Raw genomic sequence first — 22,870 nt, forward strand, 5'->3', positions numbered from 1 at the left:
TAATGGTGTGGGTCTTTCGGTCTTTGGGGGTGGTTGGGCGAGGAGCATGTTCATACTCCTCCTAATGAAGACTATCATAGTGTTGGTGAGGATTTTGACCATCAAGGTGATGTGACTATGGCCCAATTGGATCAACTTCATCAAATGCAGCAAAATGATCCATATCTCATCTATCTTTGGGCAAGGCTCTTTGAGTGGTGTTCTTGATAGAGATTTAAGGATTCAGGAGGAGATTCTTAACGGAGTTGAGGGAGATGCTGACTGGGCTCAAATGGATGATGACCACAGAGGCTATAACCAAACATTTGATCCTCCTCCTGGGGGGTTACCTATTAGATACCATCATCCTGATGGTACTGTGGTTCATATTGAAGCTGGGGTCCAAGCTGGAAATGGTGAGGAGGCTTTTCATGAGCATCTAGCTCTCCAAGTGGACTCTGATGCTGTCAACCAGGCTGATCAGTTCATTAATGAGGTCATTTATATTAGTGACTCTGATTCAGAGACTGCCACTCCTGTTCCTGAAGACACATCATCTCAGAGTTTAATCCATTGGGATACCCCTTCACAAGACTCCTCTGATTTTAGTCAGGCCATCAATCTGATCTCTGCTGATGACATTCACACTGAACCTATTCCTGCTGTGGTTCAACAAGCTTCTGAGGGGATGTGCCCAATGGAGGTCAACACTCACCTGGTTCTCACTGTGGGTTATAGTGGGATAGTAAAGACTGAGGGTAATATTGATATTTTGAAGTTGGGTTCAACGAATTGTGATCTCTCTTCCACTGCTATCACTAGAAAAGGTAAGGAATTGGACCTGGGTTCCTCTTCTCTTCTTCCTTTAGAGGATTTCTTGAAGGGCAGAGGTGGTGCTTCTAATTTCAATCCATATGGCTCTCTTGTTGTTTACTCTGGGCTGCGGGTGAAGGTCTTTTCTCTATTTCTTTGGGAATACAAAGAAGATTATTTGCTAACATTGAAATTCAATGTTCTTTTGATGGGTTTATGGGATTGGCGGATGTTTATTGCCACTCTGACATGGATGCAAGTTTCAAGGAAGTGATTAGGATGGCTAAGAAACGGAAATGCTGCACTGAAGTCTCGAGGGTTTGGTCAAGTCGATTATGTGAGCTCCTTAGGACATACTAAGGACTATCCGGGGAAACTTGGCTAAGAAAAGACGCTGGAATGAGGGGTCTGCTTTGAAAAATGGCAAATCGGATGGCGGTGAAAAAATGAAGACGGCTAGCTTTTGTATCGGGATTCCGACGAGGATGAAGATATGTCGACTCCTCCGTGAACTTCGATGGTGGCTTTGCGGAGGTTGGGCCCCACACAACCTCCTCTATCGCCATGAATGGCCTTTTTGGAATTGTAGGGGGCTTAATAATGCGCTCGCCCTACGATTCCTAAACTACGAGCGCTAATTAGTAGTACTTATTATGATTTTCTTTTCCTAATTGAAACAAAATGTAATGTAAATAATGTTAGTCCTTTATTTCGCCCTTTTGGTTTTGTTGAGGCCACCGGTGTTGATGCCATTGGAAGTGCAGGTGGTCTTTGGGTTGGTTGGAAGAAGGAAGCTAAGATGAGCCTTGTAGAGGCGTGTACTAATTTTTTCCGGTCTTTTTGGTTGAGAAATTAAATGGGCGTTTATGGTATCTTGTCTTGTTTTATGGTGCCTCAAAATTTGAGTTAAGGGAAAAGGTTTTGAGAGCTTACGGGATTATTTGCAACAATTACGTCACCCATTTCTTATCGTGGGTGACTTGATCAAGTAGAGTATGGGAGTGATAAGTTAAGTACCGAAATGACTACATACGAGGTGCTTGTTCCTTTAATTATTGGAAATTGCGGAATGAGCTTTTAGATATACCCTTTAAGGGCCCTAGGTTTACTTGGTGTAACAATAGAAAGGGTGATCATCGGATTTATGAACGACTTGAGAAGGCTTTAGGATCTAAGGAATGGTTTTCTATGTTCCACGACACGGGTCTAAAACACTACCCGATTCAAATCTCGATCATGCACCTATTGAAATCGACTTAAATCTTACCATGATCAAGGGGAAGAAGCCTTATAAGTTAGATGCTTGGGTTCTAGATTACTCGGAGTGTATGCAAGTCATTAGGAGGGTCTGGACCTTTAATGATGTTGGCTCTCCTGCCTTCCGAGTGGCTAGAAAACTGGCGCGGGTTCGTCAACATGTCAAAATGTGGGCTCTTGACAAACGTAATAGCTGGTACAGTAAGTGGAATGATTTTGATCAGAAATTGGAACATGGTATTGAACTTGCTACTTCGGGGGCGGGTGAAGCGGCTTATGACCTCATTAATGCGGAAGTGCGGGATTTTGCGAAAGCGGCTGCCATCTATTGGAAGCAACGGGCTAAATTAAAATGGATGGTTGATGGTGATACTTGTACAAAGTATTTCTTCAATTGGGTCAAAGGAAGAGCGGGACGAAATTATATCCTGGGAATTAAAAAGAGTGATAATTCTTGGACTTACAACTCTGATGAGGTTAGTGCGTGCTTTTAAGATTCTTTCGTTGATCTTTTTGCCTTAACTCAGCAAGATCTTCAAGCCCAGCAAGATCATGATTTCAATCACACTTCCTTTTCACAAGTTCTAAAAAATCTTCACCGGCGGGTTTTAAATGATGATATTGACTCTTTGGGTAAACCTTTCACGGCCAAGGAGGTACGCGGTGCTGTTTTTCAGATGGGGCCGACAAAATCTCCAGGGTCGGACGGTATTCCGGCCATTTTCTATCAACAATGTTGGCACCTTGTGAAAAAGGCGCACCAAGGCTATCCTTTCTACTTTAAACTCTGGGGTTGTCTTACGAGAAATGAATAGAACCTACATTGCTTTAGTTCCTAAAAGTGACAGTCCTGAGAATGTGAAGGACTATCGGCCTATTAGCCTCTGTAATGTTTTTATGCGAATTGTAACTAAATGCATCACTAATAGGCTACAGAAGGTTATGGGTTACCTTGTTGGCAACTTTCAAAATGCTTTCCTTGCGGGAAGGAGTATTAGTGATAATATTCTGTTGGCCCACGAAGCGATTCATAAGATAAACACACATAAGAGGGGAAAATATGGCCTTTTTGCTCTTAAGGCTGATATGAGCAAAGCTTTTGATAGGGTTAAATGGGACTTCCTCCGGGCGGTGTTACTTAGATTTGGATTCCCGGAAAAGTTGGTCAATTTGATTATGAACTGCGTTTCCACGGTAAGCTATAAAATTTTATTTAATGGATCACCCCTCTCTCCATTTCGACCGCAACGTGGACTTCGCCAAGGGGACCCCTTATCACCTTATCTCTTCATTCTGTGTATGGAGGTCTTATCTTGTAATGTGGAGTGCGCTCAAAGGGCGGGCTTGATTCATGGCTTACGACTTTGTCGTGGTGCGCCCCCCCTCACACATCTATTTTTCGCGGATGACTCGGTTTTCTTCCTTCAAAACAAAGGTAAGACTCTCAATAATCTCAAAAGCCTTCTCAAGGATTATTGTGCTGCTTCGGGACAGGTTACTAATGAAGACAAGTCAGGAATCATTTTTAGCCCAAACACCACCCTTCGGAAAGTCAGAAATTGTTTGCGCACACTAAAAATTAAAAATAATAAGGGTTTTGGGAAATATCTTGGTCTTCCGACGGAGTTCCAAGAGGCGAAAAAGGATGTCTTTAAAGGCCTTGTGGAAACTGTCTCCAAAAGGATCTCTTCGTGGAATGGGGTTTTTCTATCACCGGCTGGGCGACTTACCTTGATTAACTCCGTCCTCTCAAATCTCTCCATTTACTTTCTATCGGCATTCAAAATGCCGGTAAGTGTGACTAAAAAGATTGGTTCGCTTTTGTCACATTTTTGGTGGGCGGGATGCAAATCAAGTCGGAGTCTTCACTGGTGTAGCAGAACTTTCACAAGTCTCCCAAAACGGGAGGGGGGATTTGGTATTCGTAATGTGGATTGTCTTAATCAAGCTCTACTTGCAAAACATGCGTGAAGGCTCATGTCGAATGAAGAGTCGTTGTTCTGCACTATTTTTCGGGAGAAGATAATGGGCAAGCTGGGAATTGGAAATTGTAGATGGATTTGTCGGAAAGGTGCTTTTTCTTGGGGGCCGGGAGCATTATTCGGGGCTTAAAGTTCGTTAGGGACCACATTGGCTGAAACCAGGGATTGTGTCTAACTTGAATGTGTGGGATAAAAGGTGGGTCAATGGGCATGTACCGGAACCTAAGGATTGTCTCCTTGACACAAGTTTTACTTTCTTGAAAGATCTTCGTGTCAGAGACATCTGCCTTAATAATGGAGGGTGGAATGAAGGGCTCGTCAACCTTCTCTTTGAGGAGGAAAGTGCGAATCAAATTCTCGCTATCCCCCTCAGCCAATCTCAAACACATGATGAGGTTTTCTGGCCATACACTAACAGTGGCTCCTACACTGTTAAAAGCGGTTACGGTATCATCTTCAACAACTTCTTCGAGGAGCATGGGTCTAGAAAAGACAAGGGTCGGGTCAATTCCAAATGGAAGTCTTTTTGCAAACAAAAACTATGGCGTATTCCAGGCCCCCAAATTTGGAAAATTCTTCTTTGGAAGATTATCACTTGTTCGCTCCCCGTGGGCAGTGAATTCATGAAAAGGAATATGGCTTGGGATCCATCTTGTGCACTCTGTGGTAAAGAGGGGGTTACTTCTTTGGAAACTCTTGATCATCTTTTCAGAGACTGTGATATAAGTTCTAGGATCTGGGCGGGATCTGTGCTAGGCATTAATACGAATCAGGCTGTGGGTGTCGATATCCGGGACTGGATTATTAATTGGATCCTTTACTTGATAAAGCTTGAGAACGGGCCTGTTCAAGTTATTCACTTTATTGGAGTTTTGGTTAGCATTTGGAATCTGAGGAATAACATTATCTTTAGGGGGGAAAGCTTCAACCCTAATATTTTCTTCTTAAAAGCTCGCTGTTTAACTGAGGATGTCCTTCAATCAAAGTTGGCGAACACAAAAGATGCATTGGGACCCCAGGTTTTGAGGGATGTGATCAGGGTAACTCTTTTGACCACCACGCGCTTAAAGCGGGCAAGCCTTTTTATGCTGTTGGATCCTTTTCATCTTGTCCATTGGTGAGAATCTGTGTGGATGCCAGCTGGAAGGATTCTAGACTTGCCGGCTTTGGGTGGGTTGTCTATGACACTGGAGGGGAGGTTAGATTTGAGGGTTGCGAGTGCGGTAGAGCTGAATTACCTCTTCAAGCGGAAGCTCTGGGTCTCAAGCATGCTATTACGTGGGCCAATCGTGCAGGCATCCTTCATCTGGAGCTTTCCTCTGACTGCCTCCAACTTCTGTCGCAATGGATGGGAACGGAAGGCATTCATCATCAGGTCAAAGGAATCATGAATGACATTGCATCTATCTCTTCCTCTTTTCATTGTCTTTGTTTTAGCTATGTATGCAGGATTCGGAACAGTAGGGCTCATGGCTTGGCAAAGCAAGCTATGAACATGCATTAGGAACCTTTCTTTCCAGCTGCCAAAAAAAAAAAAAAAAAAAAAAAAAAAAAAAAAAAAAAAAAAAACCTTCAGGTTCCACAGGTAATAAAAACAAATGGAGAGCATCAATATACAAAACAAATCATTTAGACAAAAGAAGTCCAGAACAATATTGCAGATTTTATAATGTGTCAAATGTTGAAGGTACAAGATGAAAATTCGAAAACCAGACAAGACAGAGCAGCCTTACTGCCGAAAGAGACAAAAGAGGACTTCCTTTCACTACTTGGTAACACAGACGATAGACATGCGCTGGGATCCTCTCCAGTTCTAAAAAGAAAAAGAAACTGGAGGGTCCAGTTATTGCATAAGATGCTTAAGATGCTGCTGACACATGGAAAGGTACAAAATCAAGAGTTCTGATTTTTCCACAAAATTAAAAGCTAATCCTTTTTTTTTTATTTCTTCCTTCTTCATCAACAAAGGTCAGTTGCTCATTTTATTAAGAACTCTTCTCCATTAATGGTGATCAATGGATCAAAATCGTTCAACTATCATAAATAATGAAAAAATAGAGATAAATTGTATCTTCTTTTCTTAAGTAGCTTAAACCCATATTCAATAATCACAACTCTTCATTAATGGAGACCGAAGAACAAAGTAGCGTTATCAAACCATGCTACAATTACAAACACCTACCCCCTGAGATCCACGGAGAAACACCTACCGTCGTTCCTCATCAAACCGTCACCACTCCGTCGAGATTCCGCCATGGATTTTCTCACTTTCAAACTTCAATTTTCTCAATCTCGGCAGAAATCGTGAAACGATGGACAATGTTGTTTTGTTAATCATAAATAAATTGATATAGTTCCAAATAATTCTCATCGTTTGTTTGGATGGATTAGGAGGTTAAAGATGGAGTAAGGAAGAATTAGTTGTCGTTTGATTTTTTTTTTCAAGTGTTCATAAATCCAACTAAACAATCCTGACCATTAATTCTTAACTAGGACACGTGACAGTAATCTACTTATGTACTGGACCATCCAGTGCCTATAGGTACTGGAGAGAATCCGAGCTCGACATAGAAAATACCCCATCTACATGACAGGTCATTTAGATATATTATTGACCTTTGATCGAATTCATTCGGGTCATTTGACACCTATATTGAATAATCCATTTAAGGAAATAGGGAAGAAAATAGTGAATAGGAGGGAGTAGTATTTTTCATTATTCGTGATATTCTTGTGTAGAGTGTGTGATACATAAGTGGACTCATGGGACTCAAAAATATAAGTGGACTCATCGGATCTTGCCTCTATATATATATATATATATATAGGGGCGGATTTAGCCCATATTTACTAGGGCTATAGCCCTAGATAAATTGACATATAAAATTGAGTGAACAAAGAATACATGAATATATTATAGCATAGATGGTTTGTATGTTGGCTGCCAACCAAACAGTTCCATTCCCACTTAGAACATTTTTTCAATTAAATTTTTTGTTGTTAAAAAAAGCGCCCATTATTTTCTTGCCATTTATTCATTATTACCACATTAATTTTTCATAACATATGAGAAAATTTATCCCTAATTTTTAATGTCAGTCATATACACACTCAAATATTATTTACTTTTCAAATAAAAATCTAATCTTATTGGACAATCTATTATAAATATTTGACTTAGTTATATCAAGTAATTATTGATTGTGCGGTATTATTAACCACTGTACTCCGTAAGTCCCTAACATACGTATTTTTTTGATAAAATATTGTATACTAGTTATCGGTTTTCTAAATAAAATGGTTTTCTAAACCGCCTTTCCTTATTCTAATCTTTACTATCGGGTTGCCATATCGATCATGATATATTTTTTTCGTGTAGGTATGATCATAGTACAAATTAGTTAAACTAGTAAAATATCTATCTCGATATAAAGGTATGTCGCAAGTAATTTTTTTTTAACATATCCGATTTAGTAATCTATTAATCTAGCCCTAGATACATTCCATTCCTCGTTCCGCCCCTATATATATATAGATATATATATATATATATATATATATATATATATATATATATATATATATATATATATATTTTATATTACTTGTAGGTTAAATCAAAATCATAGTCAATTTTATATTTCACCTCAATGTGTTTGATTTGAGAAAAAATAGATCTTCAAAATTAATCAAAAAAATTGAGTAATGTCTTGAAATTTTATATTGTGTTGATTTTTTTTTAAATAACTTGAAACTAAATACTCCCTCCTATTAATAATAACTCTCCCCATTTCCCTTTTTAGTTAAGTTTTATACTTATTTTAATCATCTCACTCTACAACAATACCCCACAATACCATACTTTATCTTATTTTAATCAACTCACTACACAACAATACTTATTTTAATCATCTAAACCCACAGTAATATCCCACAATACATTTCCTCTCCAATTATCTCACCTTACCACAATACTTTAACTTATTTAATTCAAACACCCTTAATTTCCGTGTCACCCTTCAATAGGGAGAATTATTCCGAATAGGAGGGAGTATATCATTTTATAAGCTTTCACAAAAAAAAAAAATTAATAATTTTTTTGTATCACGAAGCTAATAATAGCATTTTATAGTTATACTTTATAAAGTAATTTGCGTCAAATCATTAATAATATTAATATCAAATGAAATATCATACAAATTGTATTTTATGGGCCAATTTATGTTATTTTAATTAAAAGAATATACTTTGATAAAAAAAAAATTATTTTAATGAAAGATAATGGTTTGATGTGAAAAATCTAATCTCATTTTAAGTGCACAAATTGTTACATGAGACGATCTCTTAACATAAGACCAGCCCATTTACTAAAATCTCAATACTTCAAAAAAAAAAAAAAAATCACATAAATATCCAAGAAACTAACTTCAACCCCATCACCCCACGTCTATATTATGCTCTTCACCTCCTTGCTTATGTATCTGTTAACCAGGATTCCATGCCATTGATACCACTGCAATGTCCGGCCTCAGACGCCAACTAGCCACTTCGCGTAACGCCATAACTCCTGCACTCAAATATTTATCTCAAAACCACGAACTTCTTAGTTAAAACATTCCGTTTTCAAATTAAAATTAGTAGTTAAAAATATGAACTTTAGGTGACAAAAATTAAGCAACATTCTAAACTTGTAACAATTTGACTTCTCTCCATAATAATACGAAGTTTTTTTAGCTAAAATTGGGAGTTTTGAATTTAAAAAGTTTAGATGCTTTATAAACTAGTAAAAATTCTGAGTTAATTATGTGGTAGAGATTTCAATGTACAATTTTCAACTTAAAATTCAAAGTTGTCAAAATAAAAATATGAGTATTCAAATCAAAATAGTTAATTAAAATTTAGAATAATTGAATTTTGTTCTAAAAATCTGGAAACTATAATATTCAATTTGAAATAGGGTAAATCAAAAGTCAATAATCGATTTCAATACTCAAAGGTTTTCACTATAAATAAACAAGTAATCAGGATAAAACCATTTGTTTTCAAACCTGGTTATTGATAATCGTCATTGTCGGGACTCGGAGTGGCGCATTTCCATAGTCGTGAGCCTTTCCGACTTGCTATTGAGGAAATAGTGAATCGTTGCCGTCAGCACTCGACGTTACTAAGTATTGGAGAAAGAGCAAAGGTGGTAGGCACGTTGATTATAGGGATAATGCCGTGATGGGGTGGGGATGAAGGAGGTGGCGGAGATGGATTCAAAGTGATGAGATCGAAAATTTGATGAAGCGTAGGTTGAAGCAAATAGAGTGTTCTGGGTTTTACTTTGTGAAAGAATGTAATGCTTCCCTTTCATTGATTAGAAACATCAGTATAAATACAATAGTTAGTTGAGATATGCTAGCCTAATTATTAAGATACTCTACATAATTAGAGGCTAAAGATAAGGTAACTAAATCAATTACATTATTTACAAAATAACCGAATATATACAATATATTCTAACACCCCCCCTTAGTCGAATCGGGAGGAAGTTGAACGCTGAGACTAAACCTGAAATCCGTAAATAAGATCGACGGAAGACCTTTCGTGAAAATGTCAGCTATTTGAGAACGCGTAGGCACGTGATGAACACGAATCTCCCCTTTCGAAACCTTTTCACGAACAAAATGAATATCAAGTTCAATATGCTTCGTTCGTTGGTGTTGAACGGGGTTGCCAGTTAAGTAAATAGCGCTAACGTTATCACAATAAACAAGAGTAGCTTTGCGAAGTGGGTGGTGAAGCTCGACCAAAAGATTTCGCAGCCAACAAGTTTCAGACACAACATTGGCAACACCTATGTACTCGGCCTCAGCACTAGAACGAGACACAGTTGGTTGACGTTTGGAAGCCCAGGAAATAAGATTCTCACCCAAAAATACACAATAACCACTTGTGGACCGACGAGTGTCGGGGCAACCAGCCCAATCGGCGTCGGTGTAGGACGTAAGAGCCGTTGGAAACGACCGTCCCAATGAAGACCATAGAATTTCGTACCTTGAATGTATCGAATAATCCTTTTCAAAGCATTCATGTGCTCCTCCATAGGATTGTGCATAAATAAGCAAATCTGTTGTACCGCATAAGATATGTCGGGACGAGTAAACGTAAGATATTGCAACGCACCTGCAAGGCTTCGATATAATGTAGGATCACGAAATGGAGGACTCGAAATGGCACTAAGCTTCGGCTTTGTGTCCACTGGAGTTGAGGCCGGTTTACACATGGACATACCAGCCCGCTCTATAATTTCCGTGGCATATTTTTGCTGAGATAAAAATAACCCATTCGCATTCCTGGAGACAGCGATTCCTAGAAAATAGCTAAGGGGACCGAGATCCTTCATAGCAAATTCCTTACCAAGACGGTCCATAATCGACTGTCGAAGCTTATCAGAGGAAGAGGTTAACAATATATCATCAACATAAAGAAGTAGGTAAGCACAATTACCATCCTTGTCACGATAAATAAAAAGCGAATGATCACATTTACTGTGAACAAAACCGAGAGTCTCAATAAATAGAGCAAAACGGGTGTACCATGCTCGTGGGGCCTGCTTGAGACCGTACAGAGACTTACGAAGAAGACAAACATGGGACGGGAAAGCCGAGTCACGATAGCCTGTAGGTTGATACATGTACACGGTTTCATCAAGATTCCCATGAAGGAACGCATTTTTAACGTCCAATTGCCGAATAGACCATCCATGAGACAATGCCAATGATAATACCGTGCGTATGGTAGCCGGTTTTACCACTGGACTAAACGTCTCGCCACAATCAACGCCAACCTGCGCGTTTTACCATCACCTACAAGACGAGCTTTATACCTCTCAAAAGTACCTCCAGATTTAAATTTATGACGAAAAATCCACATAGACCGAATGACATTCACATGAGACGGACGAGGGACTAACTCCCATGTCTTACTACTAATAAGAGCATTAAACTCATCATCCATGGCCAATTTCCAATTAGGGTCCTTAAGAGCAGACACGGTATTACGGGGTAAAGGGGAGATAGCGGCTGTATGTAAGTCGAAAATGGGTTTCGGTTTGTAAATGCCGTGATCACCTCGTGTGACTGCTTTGGGAGCGACTGGAGCTGGTTGTGTTGGGGATGGGTTCATGGGTGAATGTGGGTCAGGGGTATTCGGAGGAGGGCTCGGTGAGACTGGTGAGGGAAGAACCGTGGCAGGGGAAGCACGGGCAGGGGACTGTGGGGGCGTGGGATTAGGCTGGGGGATGGAGATGGCGCGGTCATATAGTGGCGAAGGACACTATGGGGAGGCGCGTCATTATCGAGGAAATTATAGTCGGACAAGCGGTGAGAATTATTTTCAGCGAAGGGAAAACGAGACTCATCAAAAATGACATGACGACATATAATTATTTTCTTGAATTTTGGATCATAACATTTGTACCCTCTATGATTGTCCGGATAACCTAAAAAGACACAAGGAGTAGAGCGCGGACGCAACTTGTGAATAGTAGTGGACGGTATAAGGGGGTAACAGAGACCCGAAAATACGAAGGTTCGTATAAGACGGTTGTTTGAAATAAAGAGCCGACACAGGGGTTTGAAAAGCTAATTGTTTATGTGGGAGAATATTTAACAAATACGTAGCTGTGTGCAAAGCATGGTGCCAAAAATTAGAAGGGACATGTGCTCGTAGAAGAAGAGTCCGTACTATGTTATTAATGATACGAATTTTGCGCTCGGCTTTCCCGTTCCGAGAAGAGGAGTATGGACATGATAGACGGAAAACCGTCCCATGCTGAGCACACCATTCCCAAAACGGACCGTTATCAAATTCCTTACCATTATCGCATTGTATGGACTTAATATTTCGTGCAAATTGAGTTTTAACTAATTTCCGAAATTTAACAAAAATGTCATAAACATGTGACTTGTGAGATAACGGAAACGTCCAAACAAAATTTGTAAAATCATCTAAGAGCACCAAATAAAAACGATGACCAGCTGAACTAACAACGGGAGATGTCCAAATATCGCAATGTATTATATCAAATGGCAATATTGTTTTAGTCACAGAAGCTAAAAAAGGTTGTTTGATAATTTTCCCCATAGAACAAGAAGAACAAACTTGAGGCAATATATTTGAGTTACATGAAATAAAATTCTTAAGACGTAAAGAATTAAAAACTGGAAGTCCGGGATGTCCTAGACGATCATGCCAGACTGACGGAGCAAGTGCAGCAAACACAGCCGGACCTGATGATTTTGACGCGGTAATGGGATAGAGCTCGCCCTGACTATTACACCTCATGAGACGCGTCCCCGTCTTGTAATCCTTCACACAAAAACCGAATGGGTCAAATTCGACGGATACCGAATTATCAGTGGTAAATTTTCGTACGGATACTAAATTTTTGACAATTTGTGGTACGTGAATAACATTGTTAAGGTGAAGGAGAGGATTTATTGTAGCTAGGGTAGTATGTCCGTGACCGCTAATTGGAACAGACTGACCATTACCAACGATGACACCATGTTCAAAACTCGAATTAGAATAAGATGAGAGCTTACCTGCATCCGACGTCATGTGAGATGTCGCCCCGGTATCCATGAACCAACGTGGGTCCGGAGGAGTCAAACCAAGAGTATACATCGCCTGTTCAATGTCCGTTTGAGACGGAGGAGCTTCAGCCGGTTTTGCTGCCTTGGTGTGGTAGGCCGTGGACCAGCTTGTCTAGGCCATCCTCCATACCCCGGAGCAGTGGGATACGGACAAGGAGGATATGGCGGCGGAGAGGGCCCCCCCCACGGCCGCCGTAACCACCCCATGGAGCACCACCAGTAGAAACCGAACCCGTATTCCCACCCGTATTTTCACCCGTGGTTGAATCGCTTTGCTTTCCACCTTTGCCTTTGTTATTTCCTTTCTTCTTGTTATTCCAATTTTTGTTCCCATTATTTTTATTAGAGGAAGCAGGTGGTTTCCCAAGGATCGACTGAGACGGCGAACTAGAGCCGTTGTCTTGGTGTTTAACATATAAAGCAGAGGAGGCAGCGGCTTTGGCGATGGATGCTTCTTCTAAAGTAAGCATCGACCTAGCGCGGTAAAATTGAGGTAGGGGTTCCTTTTGGCGGATAATTGTTCCGACATTCTGATATGCGGAAGAGAGGCCCGATACAAGTTGAAGAACCAACCGATTGTTGGTAACCGGAGAGCCGACGTTCTTCAACTGATCGGCAAGGCTCTTAAGCCTTTGACAGTAGGCAGAGACATTAGCGAAATCTCCCATAGAAGTAGAAGAGAATTCTTGTTCAAGGGTAACCGCTCGACTATGTTGATTATCCTGGAAAATGTCTTCAATCCGTTGCCAACATTCCATCGCGGTGGAATCGGATTCGACAATAGTTTCAAGCAAATCCGTAGAAACCGTCGCATATATCCATTGAAGGACCATTGCATCAATAGTCTCCCACATCTCCTTTTCATCGTCCGTCGCAGGTGCCGCGGGTTTACCTGATTTCGGAGTGATGATATGATGAAGCACACGAGTGGATTTCGCGTGATTCGTGAAGAGGGCGACCCAAAGAGGATACTGATCGTTATCCATCCCGAGGGTGACAGTGACGTGATTGCGAATTTGTGTGACGGCTAGGGCTGGATGATACTGATTGGTATTCTTTTTCGACATGGCTGCAAGCCTGCAAGAGTGAGTGACGAGAGGTCTGATGTGACGTGAGGTCGAGAGAAGAGGCAGCCGAGAAGAAGAAGAATTCTAGGGTTGCGGAAGCGATTTGTAAGATCGATTTAACCTAGGAAGCTGATACCATGAAAGAATGTAATGCTTCCCTTTCATTGATTAGAAACATCAGTATAAATACAATAGTCAGTTGAGATATGCGCCTAATTATTAAGATACTCTACATAATTAGAGGCTAAAGATAAGGTAACTAAATCAATTACATTATTTACAAAATAACCGAATATATACAATATATTCTAACACTTTGATTTATATCTAATTTCCATTCTCTTATTGGACCCGTTCTATGCTATAGGACGGTCCTATAGAAGAGTTACTGTTTTAAGTGGGTGCATTTTCGAAGAAAAAAACATTTTATATGACGTACTCTCCTAATATATACTCGTAGATGATTTTTTACTAGAAGATTATTCGGATTTTTTCTGTAAAAAATACTAAAAGATTAAAAAATAATGAAAAATACAGGGAGCTGCTGGGCATTTTCAGCAATAGCAGCGGTGGAAGGCGTAAATCAGATAGTAACAGGTGAACTTATCTCATTATCAGAGCAAGAGTTGGTAGAATGTGACACTTCTTACAATGAGGGGTGTAATGGTGGTCTAATGGACTACGCTTTTGAGTTCATCATCAAAAATGGCGGCATTGACTCCGAAGAAGACTATCCCTACACTGGTAGGGATGGTCGATGCGATACCTACAGGGTAATACATTCTCCTTGGTTAATACTAATTCTCGATCGTATGAAATGGTCTTAACTGTTAGAAAATGAGTAATTAATCGAACTGACCGTCTCATGTAGAAAAATGCAAAGGTTGTAACAATAGACGATTATGAGGATGCTCCTACATATGATGAGAAGTCCTTACAGAAAGCTGTAGCAAACCAGCCTGTGGCTGTTGCTATTGAAGGTGGTGGACGAGACTTCCAACTTTATGACTCGGTATGAAATGAATCTCATTCCATTCTCATATTTTCGATTTCTCATTAATAGATATCCACAAACCATTACTAATGTATGCAGGGTATATTCACGGGAAAATGTACAACCGCATTAGACCATGGTGTAGCAACAGTTGGTTACGGTTCTGAGGACGGCTTAGACTATTGGATTGTAAGGAACTCGTGGGGTGCTGACTGGGGAGAAGAAGGTTACATCAGAATGCAACGTAACACAAAACGGGCTGGCTTATGTGGCATTGCAATAGAACCGGCTTACCCAATCAAGAGCGGGCTTAACCCACCTAACCCAGGCCCATCTCCTCCGTCACCAGTTCTTCCTCCTAGCGTGTGTGATGACTACTACTCTTGTGCCGAGAGAACCACCTGTTGTTGTCTGTTTGAGTATGCCAGCTATTGTTATTCCTGGGGTTGCTGCCCTCTTGAAGCCGCAACATGTTGTGAAGATAATTATAGTTGCTGCCCTCATGACTACCCTGTTTGTAACATCTATGCTGGTACTTGCTCAATGGTAAGAACTTCTATCACTTCAAACTTAATAATGTTTCGGATAAGACGGTCCCATGATGGTTCACCACGAGTTATGTATTAATTTGTTTCTATTAATGTTTTGATTCAACAGGGCAAAAACAACCCAATACAAGTCCCAGCATTGAAGCGTACACCAGCAAAGCCTCACTGGGCATTTGCGAATGTTGGAAAGAGCAGTTCCTAAAAAAACCTTGCAGGAAGTGAGCAGGGGGACTATGAAGAACAACGGCGTTGCGAGATTAGTAACTTGCTGTAAGGTTCTTCAAAATGATGCCTAACTCTGATTACGGAGTATATTGTTTCATATTCTCATGCTGCAGAAGCCTGTTGATACTATGTATAGGGGTTCTGGTGAAACTCTGTAATATTTGCAATAGGCCACTCAGGAATTGCATACTTTTATGCCATTTCATTCTTGTAAATTATGTTCCAATATTTCAAGTTGCATTAATGTATTTTTCCTAATTTCCTCCATGAAAGAATACCATTTCTTCCCGTTTTCATTAATACAATCTGTGTATAAATACTAGTTGCCAATAATACATTACAATTATACATGATTAGATACATGTACATATTTCTACCTACGTTATATCATGCTCTCGGGACAGGACGAGACCAAATGTTGAATTGTCGTGAATATCATCGGAAAGAATTGAGGGCAATCCTGATGCAAAATAAGCTTAAGTTAGGAACGGCCAAAAGATCCTGATGCAAAATAAAAGTAAAGGCATTGTCCACTTTTTGTAAACTAGTCAAAACCTGTCAATCTAATCTGTTATTTATAATTGATTTACCAATCAACTTTTGCTAATAATAATAATCTGTTGAGTACCAAACATGATCTTACTCAAGAGACCGTCTTCACTCTTCCACACCAATTTGTAATCAATTAAATCAAGACTATGATGTAAGCTTACTCAAAATGTAGACTAGACTAAATCAAACAATTAAATCATGATACATCACAGGCAGAAGTCCATAACACACTTGCTGAATCTTAAGGACCTCCTGATTCATCTGATAATGGTATCAAATGGGTTTGCTGTTCAAGAACCTAACATCCTCGGAAATTTATTTGCTTGTTCTTCCTTTATGCTAATATATAACATGGTTCCCAAAATCCTTGATCGAAACTAAACTATCTTTGTAAGCACATATATTTATACATCCACCCTCTTGCGGATCATCAAGTAAGAACGAATATTTCTTTTGTGTTTGTGTCGAGTAAGACTAGTTTCCAACGCGCTTCTCTAAAAACAAGCATATTATCCCACCATTGACTAAATGCACCCCAAATAAACTTCAAAGTCTAGTTTCATGTGAAGTTTCTACGTCCAAACCACCTTGTTCAATGTCCATATGCTAACACTACTACAAATATGGGGGACAACAACGGCTAATAACCGTTGTTATAGAAAAAATCGAGCGTTGTTGTTTGGGCCGTTAAAAACTTTTAACAACGGTTACGTTTTTTTTACTAAGAACCGTTACATTGTCAAAGGTTTTAACAACGGTTTAGAACCGTTCTCGTTATTAACTATCCTTTGTGAAAAGAAATAAAATATTTTGGTGGGAAAGTAATAACAACGGTTTCATGGATACAAACCGTTGTTGATAGTAATGCGCGCGTTTAATAGTTTATGGAGGGAAATTAATAACAACGGGTGTTTTTATAATAACCGTTGTTATTGGTTTTTTTATATAAATACAATGTAATACTACGTATTTATGAGTCTTGGGGTACTCTATCGAGTAGGCCTTACTCTGTCGAGTAAGGGCGAGTTGCGGATTAAAATAGTTTCTGACCTGTTGGGTACTCGATCGAGTAACGTGGGTACTCGATCGAGTACCTTAGCTACTCGATCGAGTAACCGGTTTACGGGGGCTGTTTTCTCGGGTTTTGTTAATAATGCGATTAGAGTATTGATGAGCTCCTGTTTCTACTACATTTTGGCACCTTTTTGAGCTCATTTGGTAACATTTAGGGGTGGTTTTTGACGATTTTTACATTGTTTGACCAATTCCGAATGCTTCACCATTTGGCATGAATTCAAGTGAAGATTAAGAAGCCAAAAGAATGAGAGAAGTGTCCAAGGAAGAGCCAAGAACAAGTTTGAAGAAATGCAACAAGAAAGTCTTCCAAAGGATCAAAGGAAGAACGAAAGGAAGATGCACCACAGCAGCAAAGTCGCACGGTGCGAGTTTCCCATCTCCAGAACTCGCACCGTGCGAAAATTCTGGGTTTGATGACGATTGTTGCCGTTTTGTATTACGGGCCTCCCCTTTATTAAGCCCATTAATTATTAGGTTTCGAGGGATATAAATAGGAAGTTTGCAATTAGGTTAATCATCTTTTGTTCACTTTAATTAATCAAGGTTGTAATTTGGGAATATTTTCATCTTTTGAATTGGGTTTTAGATCTAATTATGGAGAACTAATCTCCTATCTTAATCCGACTCAAGGTTTAATCTTTGGTTGTAAGACTCTTTAATCCTTCTTTAATTTTCATTATCATTGTTAATCCTTTTGTGTTTATTGTTTGAATTTTGGAATCCTTGTTTATATTGAGTAATTAAGTGTGATTTCCTTGTTGCTTAATTAATCAAGTTCCTTAATTTATTGTTGTTGGGATTATTAAGTGTGATTTCCTTGTAATTCCATCTTTGCAACATCTTGTTATTATGCTAATGAATGTGATTTCTTCTTGGCTTAATTAGCAAGTAAAGGATTAACTTGTAATTAGGCATTAATTGTGATTTCATTGTGTCTAATTACCCCTATTGAATCTCTTGTGCTCATATCTTCTTGTTAATTTGACCAATGTATGTGATTTCTACTTGGTAGAATTGATAAGTTGGGTTATTTGATTAAGTGTGTTTTCCTTGTCATTTGGCCATTACTAAGGAGATTTAGAAGATTTATCTTCACAATAGGGTGATAATATATAATTGAAGGATTGATTGAGGGGTTTTGTCAACTAAAGTGCCAAACTTTGAGTCGGGTTAAGTCTCTCTCTCAAATTGATTAATTTCCATCTTAAAATTCTCTTGCTTGATTACTTGTTGCACACTCTTGTTTGAATTTCCTTTAAGTGTCCTTGAAAACCAAACCAAACCCCCCCCCCCCCTTTTACATATTTGTTGTTACTTTGTCACAATTGTTCTAATTGCTCTTTTAATTTCACTTTTGCAAAACCTATCTTCTCTTGGGTTCGACTCCTTGCTTGCTATTTTACTAGTTTATAATTAGTGCTAATTAGTGTGTTTAGTGGTATATAAATTGTTAATTTGGCCGTCTTTTAGTGCGACATTTTAGGCGTGTCAAATTTTGGCGCCGTTGCCGGGGAAGGTAACGGTTTTGCTAGTGTGTTAATTGTGTTTTAGAATAGTTGTTTTAGTTACTCTTTGTTTCTTGTTGTTAGTGTCTTGTTCATCACTTGTGTGAACCTTTTGATTGTGTGCTCTTGTGTAGAATTGTTTATGGTCAATACTAGGAATTCAAGTGAACCACTTTTTCCTTTCAATCCGGAGATTCAAAGATCACTTGCTTGGATAGGAGGAGGTATTAGAAGAGACAACCCGGTTATTGAAGAAATTGATCCCGGTTTTCAACAAGACCAAAGAGAAGATAACAACATCCCTTTTGAACAACCCATACCCATACAAATCATCATGGATGATCGTGAGGAAGAACAACCACATGGGCATGGTGAAAGAGAGAACCCACCACGGCCTAGAACTATTAAGGAACTTACCGCCCCGTATCTCACACAAGTGCCCTTGTGTATCTCCTTTCCGGCCTTGGCGGAAAATGCCACCTTTGAGTTGAAGTCCGGGCTCATTCACCAATTGCCCCAATTCCAGGTCACGGAAGATCCCAACAAGCATCTCAACAAATTTCATGTTGTTTGCTCAAGCATGAAGCCTAATGGGGTTACCGATGAGCAACTTCAACTAAGGGCCTTCCCTTTCTTACTCAAGGACGCGGCAAATGATTGGCTTTATTATCTCCCTACCGGGAGCATCACCACTTGGAATCAAATGAAGAAGGCTTTCTTAGAAAAGTATTTTCCCGCTAGTCTCTCATCTCAATTGAAGAAAGAAATAAGTAATGTTGAACAAATGGATGGGGAGAACTTGTATGAGTATTGGGAGAGGTTTAAACAACTTCTTGCTAGTTGCCCATACCATGGGTATACCGACCACGACCTTCTCTTGAACTTTTGTGGTGGTCTACTTGAGGATGATGCTAGGATGATTAAAGCCGCCACCCAAGGTGGAATTGAATACATGTCGGTCCAAGAAGCAAATGAGTTGATTGAAAGGTTGGTAAGCTCTAGGAATTTTGGGAGGAGAATTAAGAAGTCAAGTGGAACATTCTCTTCAAGGCAAAGCTCCAACCATATGGAGGAGAAAGTTGATTTTCTTACCAATTTGGTCAAGGAACTTACAAAAGGAGGTGGGAGTGCTTCTCATGTGAAATTTTGTGGTCTTTGTAATGACCCAACTCATCTTACCGATGGGTATCCATCTTTGCAAACGGAGGAGGCAATTGAAGCGGTGAAGGCTATTGGTTTTAGGAAGTTTGACCCCTATTCTAACACTTACAATGAAGGGTGGAAATCTCATCCAAATATGGGTTGAGGTGGAAACCAAAATCAAAACCAAAATCAAAACCAAAATAAAAAAGGGGCTTCAAACTCTTCATTTCAAAAGCCAAATCAAAATCAAAACCAATCACAAAATTCCTTGGAAGAAATGATGAAAACTCTTACCATGAATCAAATGGCAATGCAACAAAATACCAAGGAATTTTAAACCGCCGTGCTTCAACAAAATTGACTCACCGACTCTAGGTTTGTTAACCTTGAGACCCAAGTTGGTCAAATCCTCACTACACTCAATTCTCAACCCAACCAAGGAGGGAGTCTCCCTTCTCACATCATTCCTCCACCCACCAAGGAACAAGCAAAAGCGGTCTCTTTGAGGAATGGTAGAGAGTTGGTAGAGGCACCCAAGGCTCCTAAGAAGGCAAGACCACTTCCTATTGTTCATGAAGTGGAGGATGTGGTTGAAGATGAAATTGAAGAGGTAGTGGAACAAGGGGAAGCATCTACACCTCAACAAGTGAGGATCCATGAACCTCTTCCGGAATATGAGCCACAAGCTCCATTTCCAAGTGCTTTGAATGATACAAGGATAATTGACAAGAAGACTTCAAGCCTTTATGATATCTTTCGTAAAGTGGAGGTAAACATTCCTCTCCTTGATCTTCTTAGTAGTGTGCCCAAGCATGCAAAGTTTTTGAAAGAGTTGTGCACTACTAAGAGGACCAACAAGGCAAAAAGCATGAAAAAAGTAAGGGCTAGTGAACATGTGTCGGCAATTTTTCAAAAACGGTTGCCACAAAAATGTAGTGACCCGGGCATGTTCACCATCCCTTGTAAAATTGGAGACTTGGATTGTCAACATGCAATGCTTGATTTAGGTGCATCTATTAATGTCTTGCCCAATTACCTTTATGAGTCACTCAAGTTAGGGCCTTTGAAACCGACTCGTACGGTCATTTCTTTGGCCGATAAGTCCAATATCTATCCTAAGGGGGTTGTGGAAGATGTCTTGGTGAAAGTGGGGGAAATGCTTTTCCCCGCCGACTTCTATGTGATTGAAATGGAACCCGAGAAAGGCTCCACTCCCATTTTGTTGGGAAGGCCTTTCATGAGAACTTCCAACACCAAAATTGATGTATCTAATGGACGCCTCACAATGGAATTTGAGGGGGAAAATATCGAGTATATCATCCATGAAGCTATGAAATACCCATCTGAGACTTCATCCTTGTGTTTTCTTGAAATTTTTGAGCCAATTGTGCAAACCGTGTATGAATTGTGCAAAGTTGATGCATTAAATGTTGTTTTGACTAATGGATTGGTTGGAGAGGATATGGGGTATGCTTTGTCTTGTGATTTGCATGAAACAATCAAGGACTTAGAGGAAAATCCCCCAATGGAAGAATGGGAAGAAAAGGAAGAAATACTTTTGTATTATTCGGGAGCACCTTGGAAGATTGCGTCCGTTCAAAGAACACCTATTTTAGGACATATTTAAAGTAGAGCATCACAAATTTTAATCATTAAAAGGTGGTTTGATAAATTTAACATAGCGGAATTAGTCGTGCGAGTTTTTGCTCTGTCGGAGATTTTCTTCCTTTCTTCCAAATTATTAGAAGAGCTACCAAAACAGAAACCCGTTCCCTCTATTGTCAAGCCTCCTATTGTTGAATTGAAGCCCTTACCAAGCCACTTGAAGTATGCATTTCTAGGAAGTGAAGAAACTATTTCAAGCAAGCAACTTACTAAGGAGCAAGAAGAGGCTCTCACCCGGGTTCTTAAGCAACACAAGGAAGAAATTGGGTGGACAATGGCCGACATCAAAGGCATTAGTCCCACTTTATGCATGCACCGGATTCTTCTTGAAGATGAAGCAAAGCCCGTCCGACAACCACAAAGGCGTTTGAATCCTCCAATGATGGATGTTGTGAAGAAAGAGGTACTCAAACTCCTTCATGTAGGTATGATCTATCCTATATCCGATAGTCAATGGGTTAGTCCAACCCAAGTTGTCCCAAAGAAATCCGGGCTAACGGTAGTCGAGAATCATGAAGGTGTTTTGACCCCCACTCGAGTTCAAAATGGGTGGAGGGTATGTATCGACTACCGTAGGCTCAATGCCGTGACCCGAAAAGATCATTTCCCGCTTCCCTTCATGGATCAAATGTTGGTGAGGTTAGCGGGAAAAGCTTTTTATTGTTTTTTGGATGGCTACTCGGGTTACTTTCAAATCCCAATTGCACCCGAGGACCAAACAAAAACAACCTTCACATGTCCCTTTGGAACGTTTGCCTATAGAAAGATGCCTTTCGGTCTTTGTAATACTCCGGGAACGTTCCAAAGGTGTATGATGAGTATCTTTTCGGATCATGTTGAGGACTTTATTGAAGTATTCATGGACGATTTTACCGTTCATGGCCAATCTTTTGAGGATTGTTTGAATCATCTTACTTGGGTCTTGAAGAGGTGTATTGATACCAACCTCGTTCTTAACCATGAGAAATGTCATTTCATGGTTGATGAAGGAATAGTTTTGGGATATGTGATCTCCTCTAGGGGGATTGAGGTTGATAAGGCAAAGGTCGATACCATTCGCACCTTGCCTTATCCTACTAATGTGCGTGAAGTGAGGTCTTTCCTAGGTCATGCCGAGTTCTACCGGCGTTTCATTAAGGATTTCTCCAAGATTGCCGCTCCTCTATGCAAGCTACTTCAAAAGGATTGTGAATTTATCATGAGTGAAGAATGCAAGGGAGCTTTTGATATGCTCAAGGAGAAGCTTATTTCGGCACCTATAATTCAACCTCCCAATTGGAATGAACCGTTTGAGATAATGTCGGATGCAAGCAATTATGCCCTTGGCGCGGTACTTGGCCAAAGGGTAGGAAGAGCACCTCATGTTATTCAATATGCATCGACAATGATGAATGAGGCTCAAAGGAACTATACAACTACCG

The 22,870-nt window shown here is 39.8% G+C and overlaps 1 protein-coding gene across 1 annotated transcript in view; it reads left to right on the forward strand.

The window, feature by feature from the left end:
* The window catches only part of LOC141596908 (cysteine proteinase mucunain-like), a 31,705-nt gene extending 15,834 nt beyond the window's left edge, over positions 1-15,871 (forward strand). Inside the window, exons 2-5 of the mRNA XM_074417182.1 lie at positions 14,278-14,513; positions 14,612-14,752; positions 14,834-15,280; positions 15,392-15,871. Coding sequence (XP_074273283.1) covers positions 14,278-14,513; positions 14,612-14,752; positions 14,834-15,280; positions 15,392-15,484 — 917 coding nt within the window. The 3' untranslated portion in view covers positions 15,485-15,871. The remainder of the gene's footprint in view (positions 1-14,277; positions 14,514-14,611; positions 14,753-14,833; positions 15,281-15,391) is intronic.
* Positions 15,872-22,870: the final 6,999 nt, after the last annotated feature.

This window comes from Silene latifolia, chromosome 8 (genome assembly GCF_048544455.1).
Source record: "Silene latifolia isolate original U9 population chromosome 8, ASM4854445v1, whole genome shotgun sequence".
In the NCBI taxonomy this organism is placed as follows: domain Eukaryota; kingdom Viridiplantae; phylum Streptophyta; class Magnoliopsida; order Caryophyllales; family Caryophyllaceae; genus Silene; species Silene latifolia.